We start from the raw sequence: 23,008 nt of genomic DNA on the forward strand, positions 1-23,008 counted from the left end.
ATCATTGTTTTGTATTTAATTATAATTTTAAATTTTGTGTTTACATTACTTTTTATACTAGATATGAATGAATAATCTTTTAATTTTATAAAATAAATAAATAATATAGACATATAATAGAAATACCAAAAGAAAAACATTGACATAAATGATATGATAATCATAATAATGATTGTGCGCCTACCAAAATGGGAGACAGTCTTTTACACTTTACAATTGTACGTACATTTGTTTCGTTCTATTGCTATGAATGTTGAGAGGCAGTCAGTCACACTGTGTGATGGAAAAAAAAAAAAGCCACACTACTGTAGATTAGATTCATGCATCACAGATAACTTGTAATGTCCATGACGGCACACGACATGTATGTAACCAAAATAATTGCCTTCGGTGGGAAACCACCAAGCTACAACCAAACTAACATTTAATTGCATGAATTTCAATGGAAATTGAGTTTAGATTTGTGTGCGATGATTACAAATTTCAACTCAATATGTGTCCCAGTTTCATCTTCGACCTGACCACACGTCTTACAAAATGTGATATGGTGGGGAATCATATCAACACAATAGGGATGGAACATCTGTCATATAAGTTTCATCAACACGGCTGAGTAAAAGTACATTTAAAATGAGCAATTATCAATACTGCGTAGTAATTTATAAAAGAAAAAAGTACTAATTCATCTGTATGTCTCCTTGTTACTTTCTGTTCATTTCTGCTCCTTCCTATTTATTTTTTTGTCTGTGTTGTTTTCTCAGCATTGCAATGCATCACTTGACATTACCCAAGCAAGTTTGAGATGCAGCGCATCAGCTGAAAGCAATTTGGTCCGGAGCGCAGCTGCCAGGCGGATAAGACTTTCCTTCTTTCGTTTACTTTGAAATGTTCCTTTCCCCCCCGCCCCCCACCCGAACTTCCAAAATACACAAGGCAGCCAAATTGCTGACATGTGTGAGAGGGGGGCAGCGAGGCTCCTGCATTTTTTCATGCCCCCACTACGCAAAAGTCCACATTGTTTATTTAAAGAACGCTGAACACTTTAGCACTATTAAGCAACATGTCATATAGTAAACTAAAGGTTTCCTCTCAGGAAAAATCCCTGACAGTTTATTTTTCTTCAGCAAAAAGTTGGTTTAGACTCACAAAGCTGCCTCCATGCACAAGTAAGCAACGGGCCTGTGAAGTGCAAAATGCTAAAAGCACAAAGTAAACCTGCATGTTCTATGTCTATTGTGGGAGTGAGACCAGAGCATTGGACTGTCTCTTGCCCGAAGCGTGCATGTCACAAATGCCATTAAAACGGCCCAAAACGATCATTTCATACAATGTACCACACAAGGAAAACTACTAGATTTAAATGTCCTCTCATTCAGTAAACTATAGGTACACACATACAGGCAAAATTGTTGGTAGCATTTCATTAAAGAAAAAAAACACAATGGTCGCTGAAATAACTTTAAAAAGTAATAATAAATCGATTTAACAAAATACTCAGCCATTGATTTTTGGGGTCCGATAATTGGAGTTGCACAACCATTTGAAGCAATCACTAATCAAACCATTCACACTGGCAGTGTAGCAGTACTTTCTGCTGCCTTTCGTGAAATGGGTGCTGGTTTAATTCCCAACCAGTGCCACATTGCCCAGCCACTGTCGGCCCCGAGCCTAAATAAGAAACGAGTGGGTTGTGTTAGGAAGGGCATCTGGTATGAAAATTGTGCCTAATAGATCACGCGAGTGACCCTGATGGGACGAGCCAAAAGTTGTGCAATCAAACAATTTCTGTAAGTCTCAGTGAAACATGCACCTGTCCACAGGTATTTACAGGGATTTTGACCCACTCTTTGCGAGCAAACGGCTCCAGTTGTCCCAGGTTAAGAGCGTGCTTGCACCAGACGGCGTGTTTCTGCTCCTTCTGATGTTCAATAGGATTCAGTTCAGGGCTCTTCAGAATAATCCAATGTTTTGCTCTTAGTCATTTTTGAGTATTTTTTAGCTTAGGCCAAGCTTTCTGACCGTGGACAGCACTTCATTTTCCAGGACCCTTTGATAGTCTTGATATTTCATTGTACCCCACAAAAATTCTGGCCAGCCTGTGCCAGATGCGGCAAGACGGCACCACAAGATAACTGAGCTTCCTTCATGTCTAACAGTAGTTACAGCCTTCTTTTCTTTGCATGCTTTATTTTTGTATCTGATCTGTCCTGCCAAAAAGCTGCTGTTTTGTCTCATCTGTGCAAATGACCGAACCTCCCACAAGCTTTGTGGCTTTTCAATATGCATTTTGGCAAATTTGTCTTACCAGTTTCAATGTATTTCAGTGACCATTCTGTCTATAACGGAAGGGTACCAACAATGTTGCCAACGTGTGTAAGGCAGATATTGATTGAGTTGATGTTTCTTTTTTTATTGTAATTATAAAACGTAATATGTATATCAATAAAAATAAGGGGGAAAAACAAAAAAGAATACATTACAGGCGTTTAACAAGAAAATAATGATACATGACAATAATTTCTAATAGGTCTGCTTTCTACTCAACTGTTAAAATATTCTGTTTTGCAACCACTGATTAAAATGAAAAATTAAAAAGTATTTTTTTTGCCAGAGGCAACCTCCAAAAGCTAAATTTCATTGCATTATTTTGATTTCTCTAAGATAAAAGTATAGTGATTTTATTCATCTATGTGTAAAAACTGAGGATGTACGTTCCTTTTTTTCTCTCGTGACTTTGGAGGCGTTCGGGGGGGGGAGATACAGGTTTAAAGATATATTCCTTCAGACCTATGCAATATGGTCCACGACAAGCGTCGGACAGTGCAGAAAAGCGGGACTTGGACATAAACACAAGTCACAGTACAGCGTTGCATATAATGATTGCCTTGGAGCATGCCAAGAAGAATGTGTAAACAGTGAGTGTAAAAATGACAAACGATGGTACATTCAGACAGTACAGAAAGGCAGGACAGACAGAAACATAAATGATGATTAAGACAAGCATATGACAACAATTCCCAGATCACAATCAAATATACCGCCTCAGGGACCGGTGTCACCGGTGCTACATGGACTAATTGTAATGCTCTAAGGTTAAATCAAGGCAACTGGACTGTTCTTGTTTGTTGAAGATGTTTCACCTTTAATCTAAAATGCTTCTTCAGTTCTAAAATTTTAAATGTTCGCCTTACAAACTTAAATTAAGTTCTCCCTGAAGATCCCTTTACGATTACATGTGAAACATTCGGTTGCCTCGATTCAACATATTCGGATTACCATGACCTGTAGGAGTGAGAAGCTACACAGATAGATGGACTAATTGGCATGAAGATCATCCAATTACTCCATTAACAATGTATAAAAAGCCATCCAATGACAGGACATTTGGACTTAGAGCAACAATATTGCCACTGTACAAAGAGGTTTTCCTGGATAAAGGTTAAATGAAATGAAAAAAAAGAAGAAAAAAAAAGAAAGAAAAAAAAAGATCACTAAAGAAATACTGATTGATTTTTCTTCTTTTTTGCACTGTGCTGCGAGACAAAATTTGAGTTACAAACCAGCTTCAGATTCACCATTGATAGACTTAAGTTAAAAAAAAGACAAAAGAAAACCTGGAGCAATTAAGGTACTGTTATGCCATCACGTGTGGCCAAGGAGAGCTGAAGTTGCCGATGCCCTTTCTGATGTGTATTGAACAGGATTAACAAACACACAAATACAAAATGAGAACACTCGCAAGGAGCTGCTGCAGCCCGCCACCTCATGCGCAAATGCAGAATAATCGGCACAAACTCCTTATGCCACGCCACTTAGAAGCACACATCAACATAAAAATACTACATTATGTACAGTAATTGCAGTTCATGAAACCAGTTTATTTCCTTACTTTCCCTTGTTTTTATACAATACAGGGCTAGTTTCATTTACTAAAGACATAACGAAAATATTGCAGTGGTTTTTGGGAGGCTGTAAAGAATTAACGGCATTTTATTTCAATTGGAAACATTTATTTGATATAGGCCTACAAGTAAAGTGAGTTACAAGCTTGGTCATGGAACAAATCAAACTCGTAATTCAAGGTATGTACCACTGTGAAAGCAAAAATGTCTTGGACGTTCGGTCTGGGGGGTGTGAGGGTAAAGCAGGACAGGGTAAAACGGCACAAGGAAAACAGGGATGACAGCCAGGAGTAAGCCTTGTGTGAGTCATCCAAGGCGTGGGAGGGGCGTGGAGGGAAGGAAAGAAGACTTCGGGTATGGGGGGGGGGGGGGGGGGACGCTGAGACGGGACGGTTGCTATGTCTGATAGCCCACCGGGGCCCGCGGAGCCAGCCGACACTGGGAAGCAGCTAATATACCTTGACATGCGTAGGAAACCCAAAACTCTACGAGAACTCCGTCAGATAGGAGCCACCCAGAGGAGTGTGTAGCCTGAGCCGCTGTGTGTCCTCTCTAACTAGCACTGTTTACATGAGTCCGCAGCCAAGGAATGCTCGAGTATACCTTGAAGAAACCACAAGCACAACAGCATTAGCAGCACATCAGCTCCCCACCATGGGAACAAGTCAACTCTACTCGGCTACCAACAACTGGCAGCAATTCGTTCTGTGTGTGTGTGTGTTCAGTACATAGGATCATATCCTTCAGTCAATATTAGCTTGGATGCTGTAATATTGTCAGCAAGCGCTTAATGGGAATTGAAAAGGGCAAAGTCACTCCAATGTGGATTTGAGTCAGGACTGATTTTCAAAAAGTGGCCCCAGTGACATGATGGGAACAGACAGTTTGGAAACAAAAAAGCAACAGTTATGTGCAAAGTTACGGACCTGACTGCCAACAGACTTTGTTTTTACAAAAGACTGAAAACCAATAGTTACGACCCACTAAAATACCACTTAAACAAGTTTAACTACTTTTTTGCGTGGGAAACATTTTTGTGTGGGACTTACTTTAAACAAAGCACCGATGCATGAAAACACATTTTTTAAACCACTTTAAGAAAATAATATAATAAAACTCAAATACAGTATCACAAGAGTATTAGTTAGAAAATTATGCCCCCAAAAGTGGCATTGTTCCAAATTTGACATGTATGTTCTTACGGCTGTCCAACAAATAGATCTCCTGATATTGAGTTTTTTTATCCATCCATCCATTTTCTGAGTCGCTTCTCCTCACTAGGGTCGCGGGCGTGCTGGAGCCTATCCCAGCTGTCATCGGGCAGGAGGCGGGGTACACCCTGAACTGGTTGCCAACCAATCGCAGGGCACATACAAACAAACAACCATTCGCACTCACATTCACACCTACGGGCAATTTAGAGTCTCCAATTAATGCATGTTTTTGGGATGTGGGAGGAAACCGGAGTGCCCAGAGAAAACCCACGCAGGCACAGGGAGAACATGCAAACTCCTCACAAGCGGGGCCGGGGATTGAACCCCGGTCCTCAGAACTGTGAGGCTGATGCTCTAACCAGTCACCCACCGTGCCGCTTGAGTTTTTTTATAATCATGATTTTTAATCCAATGAACAACAAAAATAAATGTGTTTAGGATTTAATTAATAAATAAATCAAATGCTTGCATAATTTGGAGATGCGTGCATCTTGCTGGACAATGACAAAATGGACAAAAGTATTCAGTATTCACCTCAATGAAGTAAAAATGGGGGAAATGCAAGGCAAGTTGAAAATCATATAGGAAATAATTATTATGTTAGGCTAGCAGTTACCTAACTAGTCAACAACATGACTAGACGTAGAAGAAACTGACTGAAAACATCTCCTTTCCTGATAAAATATATCATTTTTACTATTCTTTTTTCTTCGTGATTTAATATATCAAATATATCTTCGGGAGAAACTACACGATGCATGGATGGTTTAAAAAGTGTTTTGAACCAAAACAAATGGCTTCTACGTTGAACGCTCTGTTGTAATGCTAGATAGACATGCAGTAAATGGACAAAAATAACGTGACACTTGACCAGAACATTTAAAGTACAGTTTGTTATCCCTTTTGTAGTTAGAACTGCTTCCCCTTTTCTGTGAGAGACATTCTACATGATTTTTGGAGTGTCTGTTGGAATTTTTGAAGCCAGGGTTCTCATGTACCAACTTCATCCAAGCATTCCTTATGCTGGAACAGAAAATGAGTCTTCTCCACAGTGTTCCCACCAAGGTGGACTCATCAAATTATGCTAATATCCTGCTAAAAATTATGAATTAAGATGCAGGGGGCACTGAGGGAATTAAATACTAACTTGTCATTATGCGTGAATGTGAGTGTGAATGGTTGTTTGTCTATATGTACCCTGTGATTCAATGTTTATTTAAGATTCATTTTTAATGAGTTGGAAGAATGTGTGATTGGCTTGAGACCAGTCCAGGTGGTACACCGCCTCTTACCCAAAGTCATTTGGGTTTAGCCCAGCTCATCCGTGACCATAATGAAAAATGGATGGAGAACTAAGGGGTCTAGCAAAACCAGATTGATTTATTAATTCATTAAAAGGTGTGTCCTGAGTCTTTATTGATGTAAGCAAACAATCTAGCTCTATCAAGGGAGGCCCTGTTTTATAGATCAGAGTACATTGTTCACAATCGCTTACACAAAAATGATTATGTATCATTTTCCTGACAAAAAGACTAGCAGTTATAAACAAAAAAAAAATGAAACAAAGGAAAGAATGACTAGAGGTCGAATGTGCACACAGTGCAGCTGGGTAAGGTCTGTTTGGCTGACGAGACCAGCGAAACAGTGCAAGATAAAGCAAAGGGGATGACAGCGTGAAGGCAAATTGGCTCTGACTTACAGCAGGAGAGGAGAAAATGAAGGGGGAAAAAAAGGATTGGATGTTGGCACGCAGGGAAAGTGAGTCTGCGGTAGACTTGTAAATAGCCGGAGGGACAGAAGGGATGGAGAAATGGAGCTATCAGCAGAGAAGCGATGAAGGTCTGGGCTCAGGCCAACATAAACACACGCCCGGCGCAGAAGGAGCTGTGGCAACATACATGCATGAAACGGCCTTGTCCATCTACAGTATGTACAAACACACAAACATATAAACACTTAAGGGTGCACATTTTATATGCATCACATGCATATGTATGAACACACTCACACACCAAAAGGCAAGCTTCCAAACCACAAAATCTTGAGTGTTAAGCCGTGTGTCGTTTCATTTCATCACATACTTCACATTAGTCCACTTTGCTACGATACCACAGAATAAACACGTAGCCCCCCCATAAAAATGGCTGCAGTTTTATTTTTACACGTGAAATAAACACAGAGGAGAGTTAGCGGCGCCCCTGCGGAAAATCGCTCCTGGGCCATTGTGGCCAGGTCATTGAAAACACTTTTCACTATAAAATTGCAGTTCCCTTCATCGTGTGTGTGTGTGTGTGTGTGTGTGTGTGTGTGTGTGTGTGTGTGTGAATGATGAGAGATGCGACATAGCTCAAGAAAAACATGAATTATGGACTATAGTATAACTCTGCTTAATATCAAACAATAACCAAAATCAATAAGCGCAATCCTCATATACCAAGCAAATGTGCCCATAAAATATGCAAATATGAAAAATCAGTCAAGATATTAAAAGACAGTTTGAGCGTTCCCTGTTTGACTCCCCCTGACCTCTGATGTACAGTAAACTCTCTTCACTTTAAAGGTCCCACATTTTGCCAAACCAACTTTTTTCTAGTATTTGTATTTGGGATGTAATATTGCCACTATGGTGCCTCAGTAAACATGTGACATATGAATTAAAATCGTCCACGCATTCCTGACTTCCAGACATTTTCCTGCCGAGAGGCCTAAAATCAGGTCATTCGAATTTCTCAAGCTTCTCTACGTCACCAGCGAAGATCTCCCCAGACCTTTCCGCTCCAGAGCCAGCGCTGTCAACATAAACACGTGTGCTCTCACAAGTAGGGCTTCTACACGGAGGTAACCAATCAGAGGAAAGGGGACGGTCTTGGCCAAATATGGACAAAGTGATATAAAACTAGGTCAAACAGAAGTAGCTGTTGGAGGGGCCTTTTCTGAACACTCGTATGACAATACCTAGGTGTTTTTTTTTTTTTTTTTTAATGATATTGACAGTTTTATACTAAGTCCCATGTTAGTCACTCTATGAGTGAGTCACTCTCTTTGTTGATGCTGGTCCATCTTTCAGAATAAAGATCACAAAAAATAATAATAATAATAAATAAATAAGAAACACCTCAGGGCATTTAATATGCCACTGTACATCTTTTCTACATTACTGTCCATGATAGAGATGTGTCCAAAGTAGTACCCATTAAAACATGATCCCTCATCAGGACATGACTAAGGAGTATTACGGGCCACCTTTACAAGAAAAAAAACAAAGGCTGAAAAAGATATTGGTGTTTTTTCAGCCATAGATATCGCTCAGGTTTTAATGTTGGTTACACTTTTAACGAACACATACTGTGTGTGCTGGGGGGGGGGGGGGGGTCACTGGTATACCACATGCAGTTACGAGGTTATGAACAATTAACTAGTTTTCACGGCAGCATTAAAATATGCTTTCTTGTGGCACAAAAAGGTAGACTCAGTTACCACAGTACTTACAGTGTATGTGATCGTTTCTATATTTATGGCCTAGAAGTTGTTTTAATACAACTATTCACTGTTATTATGACTTTACTACTGCATTCGGGTAGGTTAGTGACACATTATGGCATGTCCAAACTTACACAATTCATTGGAACTGAACTTCGTTGTAAACCAAGGAAAGGAACATTTTTAAACACAGTCACCATCAGAACAAATGTTAGGGTAACAAAAAAAAGAAAGAAATACATTTTGCAAGTGGTTTGTTTTTTGTCGGTTACACCTGCAGCTAGCATAAATGTAGTAGTCACAGTCAAACTCCAAATCTGAAACAGAGCACTATAGTAATGTGTAGTAATCAAACAAAAGTTGTATCTTCCAAGTTGTATGTCAGATCCAGATGTAAATAGGTGGAAATACAATCTGAATTGTTTGTCTCTTATCAAATTAAACTCCTTCTTCCATTACTTCTGGTGGAGAGCGTACGAGGTGTGACAGAAAAGTTGCAGGATGGGTGCCATGTCACAAAAAATATATTTCCAACCCAAACCACAAGCATTTCCTTTCAGTGAAGGCCATACAATCAACCAGTACGCACCGAAAGACTAATATATTTTTTTAAAAAGATCCTGAGGCATGTTTCGCACAGTGCACAAGAAGAAGCGAGAGTTGTAATAGAACCATGCCATGAGCATCCAACAGTTCCTGGCCGAGAACACCACCGCCGTGATGGAGCAACCACCCTAGCCCACATTCACCGGACCTGGCTCCGTGTTTAACCTCTTTCCCAGACTCAAGGAAGTCGTCCAGGGGACACATTTTGAGGACTTGGACAATATCAAGATGGCCATGACCCGTGACACTGGGCTTGCAGAGGACCTTGGATGAATCCTTCCAAGAGTGCATTAAGGCGTGGCAGAGAAGGCTGACAACGTGTGTCAGACCTCATGGGGGAAACCTGTTGTTCAGATTATTCTTACCAGGCCTAAAACTTTGAGATACCACATACTCGTGTGTGTTTGAAGCGAGACTCATTCTCCAATCCTTCGACACTGCAGTCAAATGCAATAAAAAAAATTCTAGGCTGTATAAGCATCAGCATGAAATTATTCACAGCACTCAGACATGATCCATGAGTTTTTTTCTTTTGCACGGCATGTGTGTAAAGCCTCCATTAACGTGCGACTGAGCGTTGTTGGCGTGCTGCGAAGCGAGAGCGCTCCTGCTCTGTCTTGTTTTTGACCAGCCAACCAACCCACCGATGCACGCAGCCTCCAACGTGTGTTCTTAAGCGAGGCACTCAGAGGTGTTTGGCAAAACTGTTGCGGGATAGAGCGTCTGCCAAGCGTGTCTGCCAGGAATGCAAAACACGAGTTGTTGTCGTCACTCTGTCACCAGCGCAGGCTTCCATGACGGCGCTGTTTAGGTGTGGTATTTTTTCAAATTGCTCTTAATTTAATTGCTAATGTTGAAAAACAGCTGTGCATCAGCTGCAAATAAAGCTTATAACCAAGAACTACATAACCAAGAACATTTCAGACTGAGTTGGCACATCTCTTTGGTGTCATAAATCTGTACAAACCAATCCATTCCCGCCACTTTCTATAATGCCCGTTTATTCAACCACGCTCGTAACTCAAAACACTCGAATCTCAAATCAGGTTTCTCCTGTGAAATGAATGGAAATCCCATTATTTCATACCAGCCTCCCCAAACAACCCAAATTTTTTTGGAAAGTTTTTTTACTCAGGAAAACATAGAATAAATAGAAATAGAATGTAACCAGTTTGTGCATCATGACTCATTCATTGGGGTCCCTACTGGTGTGTGCAATTTGGCCACCGGGGGCAGTGTAGTACAGTTATGCAGACACAGAGTTTCTGGTACTCAGTAAACTGCAGTAATATTAATAGTTTTTCACAGAGGATAAAGAATATATTTCTGTGGGTATTGTCATATTATCTGTCTACATGTGTTGCTACATGTTTGTGTTCAAATAAAATGCCTAAATCGTTATAACAGTGCCACATAGATGCTGTTAGTTTGCCCGTCAATGGCTTTTTGCATTGTTTGTTAGGATTAAGGCGACACGGTGGACGACTGGTTAGAGCGTCAGCCTCACAGTTCTGAGGACCATGGTTCGATCCCCGGCCCCGCCTGTGTGGAGTGTGCATGTTCTCCCTGTGCCTGCGTGGGTTTTCTCCGGGCACTCCGGTTTCCTCCCACATCCCAAAAACATGCATTAATTGGAGACTCTATAAATTGCCCGTAGGTGTGAATGTGAGTGTGAATAGTTGTTTGTTTTAATGTGGCCTGCGATTGGCTGGCAACAAGTTCAGTGTGTACCCCGCCTCCTGCCCGATGATAGCTGGGATAGGCTCCAGCACGCCCGCGACCCTAGTGAGGAGAAGCGGCTCAGAAAATGGATGGATGTTAGCATTAACCTAAGCAGACTTAGGGCAAAGGTATGTGGTTGTTTTAAAAATGTGTAATCATCAAGTTTAGTTTGACAGTGAAATGGCATTTAATCGCGTTAAGCCTTTTTTTATTTTTATTTAAGAAATGCTCATTAGTATCTGCTAAACTGCTGCTTGTTGTGAAGTGAGTTGAGTTTGTTGTACATACAGTACTCATATCTAAAATTTGTGCTCGCAGGTCAAAGCAAAAAAAAATAATAAAATTGTCCACGACGGCTCGTTCCTTGAAATAAAGTACTCATAAGTCGGGTCACTTGTATTTCAAGGCACCAATGTAGCAAGCAGCAGCTAAACTGCTGCTTGTTGTGAAGTGAGTTGAGTTTGTTGCTACCATACAGTACTCGTATCTCAGATTTGTGCTCGCAGGTCAAAGCAAAAAAATAATAAAATTGTCCACGACGGCTCGTTCCTTGAAAATAAAGTACTCATAAGTCAGGTCACTTGTATTTCAAGGCACCAATGTAGTATATAACTATAAAGCAGACCCTGATATTTTGCAGATCTCAAATACAATGGATCAGATGTACTTTAAAATTATAATCTTGCTTAGCTATACCCCAGAAATTATGAAGACATTTGAATGACTGTAGCTTGCAGCTACAAAAGTGTCGATAGAAAGTACGGTACAATCTGATGTTTGACCTAAGTGAAAAAAAACAAGTGGTGCCTCTACTATAGAACAAAAATGCCTTAAGAATGTGTCGACAATTGGTTGAACACTGCCACTGGAAAAGTAAACAAAACCTGTACGTAAATACTTAAATTTCTTACCTCATCAGTCACAAACGTGATCATATCAACTCTAAAATAAATTATTTGCTTTGAAAAAGCAATCTAAGGATGAACTGTATGAAGACAATTCATTGAACATTGTAGCAAAAGGGGAGGATGAAGCTACCCATTCAACTTTTGACCTGACTCACCCCAAATTGGTTGGATCACATGCTTCAACATACAATACATAGTTCTTGCTTTAATATATAGAACAATAATAACGTATGATGACGATTAGTTGAACAGTGCAATTCATAAAGACGTGAAAAATCTATCTACCCATTTTGCTTCGAACCTATGCAATCAAAAAATTCCTGGATAAACATTGGTGCTAGAAAAATATTCAAAAAAATGTGTATGTACATACCTACCATTGGTTGGAACGTGCGCTTCAACATGCATAGGTTTCTTGCTTTACTATAAAGAACACTAATTCCTGCAAGTATAAAGACAATCAGCTGAACAGGAAGAAAAGTGCCACAAAGGAGAATGAACATAACCATTAGACTTTCGACTTCACTTACTTCAAACTGGTTGGATCATGTGTCAACTATATACCTACGGTTTGTTACTTTGAAATAGAACAAGACCCCCTGAAAGTATGAAATAATTAGTTCAACACTGCAGTTGGCAAAATGCTAATGTGAAACATTTAACTACCAATTTTGTATTAGACCTGTACACCATCAAATGTTGGTTAAAATTCGCTTTAAAATAACCAGGATTCTTGCTTTCAAACAGAACAATATCACGTGAAAGTACGATGGTCAGCTGAAGTTAATCAACCTTTGCTGTAAAAATTCATCGAGTTCAACATTACATTTGGCAAAGCACCAACAAAAAATGTCAACCTACCAACACGATATTTTGATCTGCACTGAACACAAATATAAACAACTTTTGTTTGGGCCTATTTCGTTCAAATATTGTTCACAAATAGGTCTAACAACAATATTTGAGAGAAGTAGGTCTTTTGTGCACAAAGACTGAGAACTTTGAGTTCAGCTCATGAAAAATTATTTTGCATTTAGTTTTCTTCAGTCTATGTACAAATCATATTGGGTCAGAAGTGATTTGAAAATAAGCTTTTTGCTTTAATGTAGACCAATGCCATGTCATGTGCAATTGAATCTGTTCTTTAATCCTCTAGGCGCAACGCTTTGAAATACAACCCCAATTCCAATGAAGTTGGGACGTTGTGTTGAACATAAATAAAAACAGAATACAATGATTTGCAAATCATGTTCAACCTATATTTAATAGAATACACTACAAAGACAAGATATTTAATGTTCAAACTGACAAACGTTACTGTTTTTAGCAAATAATCGTGAACTAGAATTTTATGGCTGCAACACGTTCCAAAAAAGCTGGGACAGGTCATGGTTACCACTGTGTTACATCCCTTTTCTTTTAACAACATTCACTAAACGTTTGGGAACTGAGGACACTAATTGTTGAAGCTTTGTAGGTAGAATTCTTTCCCATTCTCGTTCGATGTGCAGCTCCAGCTGTTCAACAGTGCGGGGTCTGCGTTGTCGTATTTTACGCTTCATAATGCGCCACACATTTTTAAAGGGAGACAGGTCTGGACTGCAGGCAGGCCACTCTAGTACCCGCACTCTTTTACTACAAAGCCACGCTGTTGTAACACGTGCAGAATGTAGTTTGGCATTGTCTCGCTGAAATAAGCAGGGGTGTCCATTAAAAAGACATTGCTTGGATGGCAGCATATTTTCCCCAAAACCTCTATGTACCTTTCAGCATTAATGGTTGCCGTCACAGATGTGTAAGTTACCCTTGCCATTGGCACTAACACAGCCCCATACCATCACAGATGCTGGCTTTTGAACTTTGCGTCCATAACAGTCCGGATGGTTCTTTTCCTCTTTGGCCCGGAGGACACGACGTCCACAATTTCCAAAAACAATTTGAAATGTGGACTCGTCAGACCACAGAACACTTTTCCACTTTGCATAGGTCAATCTTGGATGAGCTCAGGCCCAGAGAAGCCGGCGGCGTTTCTGGGTGTTGTTGATAAATGGCTTTTGCTTTGCATAGTAGAATTTCAAGTTGCACTTATGGATGTAGCGCCGAACTGAATTACTGACACTGGTTTTCTGAAGTGTTCCTGAGCCCATGTGGTGATATCCTTTACACATTGATGTCGGTTTTTGATGCAGTGCCGGCTGAGGGATCGAAGGTCACGGGCATTCAATGTTGGTTCTCGGCCTTGCCGCTTAGTTATTTCTCCAGACTCTCTAAACCTTTTGATGATATTATGGACCGTAGATGATGAAATCCCTATATTCCTTGCAATTGTACGTTGAGGAACATTGTCCTTAAATCGCTCGACTATTTTCTCACACACTTGTTCACAAAGAGGTGAATCTCGCCCCATCTTTGCTCGTGAATGACTGAGCAATTCAGGGAAGCTCCTTTTATACCCAATCATGGCACCCACATGTTCCCAATGAGCCTGTTCACCTGTGGGATGTTCCAAACAGGTGTTTGATGAGCATTCCTCAACTTTCCCAGCTTTTTTGGAACGTGTTCCAGCCATAAAATTCTAAGTTAATGATTATTTGCTAAAAACAATCAAGTTTATCAGTTTGAACATTAAATATCTTGTCTTTGTAGTGTATTCAATTAAATATAGGTTGAACATGATTTCCAAATCATTGTATTCTGTTTTTATTTATATTTAACACAACGTCCCAACTTCATTGGAATTGGGGTTGTACTTTGTGAAAAGTTCAAGCCCTCCAAATTACTCTAGTAAAACTTCATTTAACTGGGTACAAAATATAAGTTCCTCAATGAGAAGGGTTTCCAAACTTTTTGAGCAATACCGTACTTTCCTTTAATTAGTTTTTTCATTATTTTATTACCTTTCTACATTGATTGGTTACAAGAACTCATGGTTCTGCTACTGCGTGACAGTGATGAGTCAATTTTGGTTCAAGTTTAAGTTCTTTCTTGGTGCTATAGACTACAATCAATCAGTTTCTTACTTCAGCAAAGTGCCTGGCTTGAGGAATAAGCACCAACAAGACAACCCTACACTTTATTTTTAAGATTTGTCACGTTCATCTCACTGGGGGTAGTGTTTATTCTCTCGAACAGGACTCCAGCCTCTCATTAAGGTTGAACCATGTTGTTTTAACAGACTTGAAAGATGTTGAAATAAATAAAACCCTGTATAATATAACCACATCTGCTACGTCTGAGCCATCCTCCTCTCTTCTTTCTGCTAGTGGGGCTTGTGGACGCAGTAGTGGCACTTGTGGACGGTGGGTTTTGCCACATGAAGTAACAACCTGCATGGCAGTTCAAAGCCAAGTGCAAGGGGACATGAAAGTAGCACTCAGTACAAGATCACAAGGTGAAATGGCAAGTATCGTTAACAGAAAGCACATCTCCATTTTGAGGTCCAACTCAAGTGTACCCACATTGGGGGTTCTTAATGTTATGGATGCTAAAAGATAACTTGCCGGTTTCAGCTCTATTTGTATCCATTTGCAGAAAAAGGAGGCATCTGCCACACTGCACTGTTTGGTGCTCATCGCCAATCCAAACATTCATTTAATTGCGTCCACTGTGACACTAGACATTGAAAATACTGACAGGCGTGTTACAAAGCAGCCAGGTTGTTTGAGTATTTTAGCGTGTCCAGTTCCCAGGCGGGCTGTTGCTTTGTGAAAGCGCCGTATTGTATTTCTTTCCTGTGCCAGAGCACGTTTCCTGTGGCGCTGCCGTGTCAAACAACGATGACCCGCTGCTTCCTGCAAGTCGCATGGAGGCGAGGCCCTGCCACGAGCCCCGGGGGCCTCTGCGCCAGCCACCGAACATGCTCAGAGACCCCCCTGCATCCCCAACCCTCCCGCCTCTCGCTTTCAAGTCATCCCCCACCTTGCGTCGACCGCATCACTTTTCTCTTGCTTCCTTTTTGCTTGGATGTTGATCAACGGCCCACGCATCTTCCCTCCTTCCCCCTTCGTCTTATTTACCTCCTCCACTGTGCCTTGCCCCCTATTGCTCCGTGCTTCCCTCTATCCACAGCTCCTTTCCTCTTTGGATCCAATCTTCCCTGCCCCCTTTCTCCTCCTCCATTCAGGTCAGAAGAGGTTCTGTCAGACATTTCCCGTGCACGCCGTTTATCCAGACCACACCTTGTGAGGGGGATTTCTTCTTGAGTCACGTGCAGTGTTAAGTCAAAAGCACTAACTTGGGAGATGCATGATAACCAGTTGATTGTTATGAATTCTATCAATTGTGTGGAATTGGCTGTTGATTAATCCTGTCTTAATACAAGAGGCAATACAGTGTGTACTACTTGGCTTTGCAAGTCCTCCAGGCAGCATTATTCTGCATATTATGACATTGGCATCGAAACATGAGTTCATAACATTTAGAATACCTGTCAAGCCATCCATTTTTTTGTAGTGTTTTTACTTATTAGGGTCGTGGGTGAGCTGGAGCCTATCCCAGCTGACTTTGGGCAAGGTACAACCTGGACTGGTCACCACCCAGCAGCGATTCCCCAACACATTGAAAACGATTATTAAAATAACACTGAATCCATTCATTGGTGATTAATTGCCCACAAACTCAATCAAGAAAGATCGATCAAATCGTAAAAGTAACTTACTGTCACAATATAAATTTCAAAAATACTTCTTGCTAAAAATATTGTTTTTTCTGTCTTTGTAGATTCTTAGTCATCCAGGTCATGGTAATCCGCAAAGGCTGAATTGAGGCAACTTGATTCTTCGTTTGTTCAATTTGTTGTGTTTTTTTTTTTTTCGTTTTCCGAAAATGTTCGAAAATGACTTGGGCACTTTATTCTATTAGGCTAACGAAATGCCCATCCCTATCCCTACATTTCATACAATTTGGGATTGGGAGACTTTATTGCAGAGTTACATTTGGGAGTCTTTCTTTTTTCGTAAAACAGATAAATTGGAATCCTGAAAGGGACCCAAGATGTTAGAATATCATGCCTGACCTGAGCGTACTTCACAAGTCTTCAGTTGAGTGCACTTTAAAGGATTTACCTGGAGTATTTTTTTTCTTCCCCCCAAAAGGACTCCTTTCAACTTTAGGAAGACTATATATAGGCAGACTCCAAATGTATCACGCTGCAGCATCATCACTTGCTTTTTTGTAAAATTCTTCTTACCCTTGTATGAGTTAAAAGTGTAAATTTACCAGAACAAATTCATCCTAGATCAAATTAATTTAATCTTCATTATTTCCATCCAAACCAGTTCATGGTGTACCCCGCCTCCTGCCCGATGATAGCTGGGATAGGCTCCAGCACGCCCGCGACCCTAGTGAGGAGAAGCGGCTCAGAAAATGGATGGATGGATATTTCCTTCCATCCCTTTTCTATAGTGCTTGTGCTCATTAGAGTCACAGGTGAGCTGGAGCCTATCCTAGCAGACTTTGGCTGATAAGACAGGAGAGAACATAACTCCACAATGGAAGATCTGAGCTGAGATTCAAACCTACAACCTCTGAAAACTTGAGGCAGAAAAGATTTGTGCTAACCATTGTCTCACCATGCTGCCCTTCCATTATTTTCAATTGGAGAAATTGTTTCCAAATCCAAACAGAGGTTAACCAGAGTTGTAAAACAGATTGTTTCACTCTATATGGAAATTAAAGGTTTGCATTCATTTGAGGTGTCGGTGGGAAAACATTCCGCTCAATACTTACGAAGCAATAACTACGTGAGTGTTTATTTGAATCTTCTGATGAAGTCAGAAGGCCTATCACTGCGTTACTGCTGAGCCTTGAACAGTCTGCTTTCAAGAGACATCTTCAAGTAAACACCTGTGAGCCGTTTGTGTTGAGTTGCCAATTGGAGCGTTACTATTGTTCCCAGTAGAAATCAAGAACATGGCAGAGGTTAAAGACTTAAGCTGACTGACGACTACTAGCTTGCAAAAGACCTTCGTTACAACTGCACGACTGACACGCGGACAGAGGAAAAAATCCTGTTTTACTCACATCTGTTCGTCGGGTCAGCCAGTCTTTCAATTGGCTTCTCTTCCCGTCTCATTTGGAGGTCACTGCATACTCGTGTGTCCGCGCACGTGCGCTCACAACACAAACACGCTTTCTGCGCATTTCATAAGTGCTTCTTTATACACTGTGTGCCATCCGGGTCAGGGAGCAGGAAGCGAGCTGGGAGAAAAGAAGGAAGCAGAAGCAACTCTTTGTGGCTGCAGGTAGTCACCTTTAGTCTTGACCTTCAACCCGGCCCTCAATCAGGCTGACAGCGCACGGACATAGCGCAGATGTGCATAACGAGTGACGCGCAACCTCGCATACGCCTCTTTGAGACAAAGAGACATAAAATTCCTCTTAATTTATCTCTTTATTATGTGACACCAATGTTCACTCATGACATTTACAGAAATGGACAGGAAAGCTGTATGAATCATGCAGTCTTCCTTTCACCAAAATATATTTTATGATGACGATGAAGCTCTGTGCAAAAGCAACTTTTAGGATCAAACAATGACAAACTGCTGGTATCAGCACACTTCATGGCTGCATTTGAACAGAACCTGTGACCTCACCAGGGCCAAAAGAACAATCTGCTGCCATATTTGGAAGGCTCGAGTTTACCCTCGATGGTCGGGTTGGGCTCAGGGCGTGGCCGCGAGTGGTATGCGTCCTCAGGTAGGGGCCTCGAGGTTGAAACCTTGGTCACCTAGAAAATCAAGCATGCGCACCATCACCTACACTGAAATGGTCCCTTAATTGGGAAAATTTGTTTCCCACCCCTAGATCAGATAAAGAAAGGACTAGAATGTCTTCAGAGTGACTAATACTTCCTGGCATCCTAGTGAAACTTTTAAGAGTTGTATGTTGCAGTTGATAATTTTCCAGTCCAGACCGTTAGATACAAAGTGATTGACACCTGCCAAAAAAATGAGAAATGCCAGGGTCCGTGGTTTACACCGGTATCAACATATATGCATACCGGAGTAGTTTGCGCAGCATAAGAATACGTGGTTACACTGTTCACGCTCAGTTACTGCCGTACTCACTGTTTTTCATTTGATTCTTTTATATATATATATATATATATATATATATATATATATATATATATAAATAGGCCTAGAAGTGTTTTTCATACACATTAGCGGTGACTTTACTCCATTATTTGTGTAGGTTAGTGATAGACTACGGCGCATACAGACTTGCGTACAAATTCTCAACTGTCAAACAGGGACCCCTTAGAAACAACTAATCTTACTTTGTTTTTGGATTAAAGAAGCAATCAAAAAATTTAAGATGCTTTACAAGATTTTCAGTTAAAAAAGGGACATAATGTCCAAAAAAACAACCGACAACCTCACACTTTAGAGGTACACATTAAAACTGTGACTAAATGTAAATAGACAGCCTAGCAGATAGATGGAGACAGCTAAAGGGTTAGATATACATATTAAATATGTAATAATAAATATATTGTGTATGCCAATTTGACCTAAAAATTCCTTATTTTTTAACAAAAACTAACTGCAACAAAATCCATACTTTACCTGCCACAAGACTTTTAGAAAAGTTGTTAGAACATGAATACCTTTAAAATGTTTAACACTTTCCACAGAGGTTCAGTTTAATAGGGAGATGTGTTTGTTAACACTAAACTTATCACATACCTTGAAATTAGCGGACCCTTTTTTTATCCATCAAGTTCAAGGAGGCCATCCTTGTGATTAAGTGGCACATTGTATGATTAGGAAGTGCCACATTACTCAAAATAGCTGTTTCGGATGGCATTATGGTAAATCAAATGTAGTTTGTTCTCACTACCTCAACATAATGAGGTTTTTCAATATCAAGTTGCTGAATAACTGCTGAAAGGGAGCCAGGAGCATCACAGTAATCACAAAGTCACTGTCTGCCATTTTCTACCTCTGCTCTATTAAGGGTTCATAACAATAGCTTTGACTGGGAGGGGAAAGTTGTAGTGGTAAGAAAAAAAAAAGGCATGATTTTGTGAAAAGTACAGTTAGGGAGATGCAATCAGAGGCTCCTCCAATCAACACGAACGGGAGCCATCAAACATAAGTGGTCGCTAATGAGGCTCACCTTCGACAGGTCTCCCAGGTCGGGTCGCTCCCAGCCCAGCTTGTCCAGGACGCAGTTGTCGAAGGCTTGCTGTTGCTGCCGGCAGCGGCGTAGCTCAGCCAAATTGGAATAGTCCAGACAGGTCCAGTACTCAGTGAACGACTCGGCACAGTTCCCCTTGATTTGCCTGACAGGCATAATGGAAACAACATTGGAAATGTACAACAAATCTTGCTGTACTGGAGGCGGGAATGCATAATTACACTCCAATAGTCCACCAGGGCTCTGTTTTGAATTAATCTGGCCAAAGAATCAGAACATGGGAGGCTTTTTAGATGCTTTATGCCCACTTGCAGACATAGTTGTTATTTGGGTAATGTAGTTAGTTCTCTTTTGTTGCCTACAAGTGACATCATCAGGCAGCGCCTTTGTATAGGGTGCGAGTTGATGCCCACGACTGCTAATAGATGAACACATTTTTTTTTGGTCAATCAACTCATCTCGTGATACTCAGTAATGTGTGATCTCCTTTCTTTGGGTCATGTATGAACAAATAGGTGCTGTAAACCGGTCTTCAAAAGTTAGACCGACAAGCAATTTTGTAGAACCCAGACGTGGTTTTATGCCTCGTGTCTTTTGCACGTTACCACACAAAACCGAAACATTATATTGTGTAAGATTTATATTAAAAAAAGCTACATCTGTTCATTTCACCTGATATCGATCAGCTAACTGTAACGTAATCACCGCGAATTTCCCATCACAACTTTAAGATATGTTTTAATTAATACCACTCCGACAGTCTCATTATGTTAAAAATGCAACGTGCAGTGGTGTCTTGAGATACAAGCTTAATTTGTTCTATGACCATGCTCGTAACTCAAAACTTTTACATCTCAAATAATTTTTACCCCAATAAAATGCCATTAATGCGTTCCAGCCCCCCCCCCAAAAAAATTTTTTTCTTGTGTTTTATAATAAGGGAAACTAGCACTCTACAATATTTTACTTAATAACAACACAGTAAGAACATAATTAAATAGAATGTAAAGAATTTAACAGCTTGTGCGTCATGATTTAATGCTGCAATTCAATTCATTATGCTGCTCTTCATGCTGTGCCTACATTGGTCAGGGGAAAGTATCATACTGTACAGTCATGCAGACACAAATGAAGACGTATTGACTCTTTCTACTACTACCGCGAGTGACGCCTTATTAGGAATTCATCCATCCATCCATCCATTTTCTCATGTTTTACACAGGACAGGCCCTGCTGCAATATGATTAGCTGCAGGACACGTGCCACTGCAATGTGATTGGCTGCTTTGTCCTGTAGTACACACCCTACTGCTTCCAGAAGGGAAACCAAGTGACGTCAGTGTGGTGGCATTATGAATCCCACTCACCCTACGCCACCCTAACCCTCAACCATCATAACCCGCCCTAACCCTAACCATCATTTTGATTGCTTTTATTTTTAACCTCATTTGCACCCACAAGTGTAAGCAAAAACGGCTCGTATTTCGAAAAACTTGCAAGTCAGGTCATTCGTATCAAGGCACCACTGCATTTATAGAGACTCTGCAAGTCAGATATTTTATTAGATCTAATGAGATGCAAGTGGTTAGTTCATATTAACACCGCTAACAATTTTCACTGCATCATGTTTGTTTGTTTTTTAAAACGACTCCAACCAGCTATTTTGTATTCAATGTAGCCAGTTTTTAGTTAAGAAGTTATTACTTGTATCTAAGTAATGTCTAATGTACTGACGGGTTGTACCTGAAGAAGTTGAGTGCACACTCGTTGACTTTCCTCCCTTCTTCAAGACACTTGCGGGGGTCCTTTTCCTCCCAGCGGCAGAGCATGAACTCTTTGTTGGGTTTGTCACACTGTGAGCCATAGTGATGGGCTGCCGCCTTCAGCACCGCAGATGATACATTGATCTGGACGCACATACAAAATGATTAATAAATAATCATTTTCCTCCATATGGACAAACAACTATTTACACTCAAATTTACACCTGTGGGCAATTTAGAGTCTTCAATTAACTGTGAGATCAGTGTCGAGATTCAAACCCCAGAATTGTGAGGCAGATGTGCTAACCACTAACACACTGTGCTATCCGGATACATTTACTAACTTTACCTAATGTATTATCGATAGCTAATTGTGATACAGATAAAGGGCAGATAAAAGTTTGGACATTGTCACTTTAATTGTCAGGAGAAAGTGTTTGAACTTATGCTTGCACAATAAAGTTACACCATAATCACAATTTGTAAACAGTAAAACAGTATAAAATATCTTCTAATACAACTTCAGACATTCACATAAGAATATTATTTTTTTTATTTTGTTTGTAAAGGAGCCTTTACAAAACACACAATGCCCAGTGATATGATTTAACGTTTGTTATTATGGTTGTACTGGCCATTAGAAACGGCTCAGTATGACATGTTGCAGCTCAAGACAACTGCAAATCACAACCACAATAAAAACCTACTATATCGTCAGATTAATTCACATCTGACAGTACACACATTGTCAAAAAATAAAAACATAAATATTTTTAGTATAGGCAGGAATTGAGTTTAATAATCGAGGTCATAGCTGCGAACACTTGACTTCCAAGGACAAATTTTGTCTTCAATATCTTTGCTATCATTGAGAGAAATTAGTTAGCAAACTAATTAGGTGCTGAGTGTTAAATAGACGATTCAACGTCCTAAGGTTGGTGACAAATAACACGAAGAAATTTCGTTTCCAGCAAGCGACGAGCACTAGTTAGCGACCGGCGTTAGCCGCATAGCTAACTTGCTAGCGTTCTCGGTCCGGTGGTATTATTTTAATTCACGCCGCTGCTCACCTCGTCCACTTTCAGCTCCTGCAAACTGGGCACTTCCAGCGGCATGGCTGCATGCGTGTATAACAGGGCACACGCGAGAAAGCAACGAAGCGGACTCGACTTTGAAGGTCTACTCGTCTGGCTCAGAACGAGCGACGAGGGCTCGGAGAAGGTCAGTTTTCTCTTCACTTGACTGTCAACTCGGAGGCGAGTGCGGATG

General features: G+C 40.5%; 1 protein-coding gene across 1 annotated transcript; it reads right to left on the reverse strand.

The window, feature by feature from the left end:
* Positions 1–18,210: 18,210 nt before the first annotated feature.
* On the reverse strand, positions 18,211–22,987 carry ndufa8 (NADH:ubiquinone oxidoreductase subunit A8). The gene is made up of 4 exons (XM_061698508.1): positions 22,810–22,987; positions 21,720–21,883; positions 19,957–20,122; positions 18,211–18,562 (listed from the first exon to the last, which is right to left on the reverse strand). The coding sequence occupies exons 1-4, from the start codon at positions 22,852–22,854 to the stop codon at positions 18,425–18,427; spliced, it is 513 nt and encodes a 170-aa protein (XP_061554492.1). The 5' UTR covers positions 22,855–22,987; the 3' UTR covers positions 18,211–18,424.
* Positions 22,988–23,008: the final 21 nt, after the last annotated feature.

This window comes from Phycodurus eques, chromosome 15 (genome assembly GCF_024500275.1).
Source record: "Phycodurus eques isolate BA_2022a chromosome 15, UOR_Pequ_1.1, whole genome shotgun sequence".
NCBI classification, from domain to species: domain Eukaryota; kingdom Metazoa; phylum Chordata; class Actinopteri; order Syngnathiformes; family Syngnathidae; genus Phycodurus; species Phycodurus eques.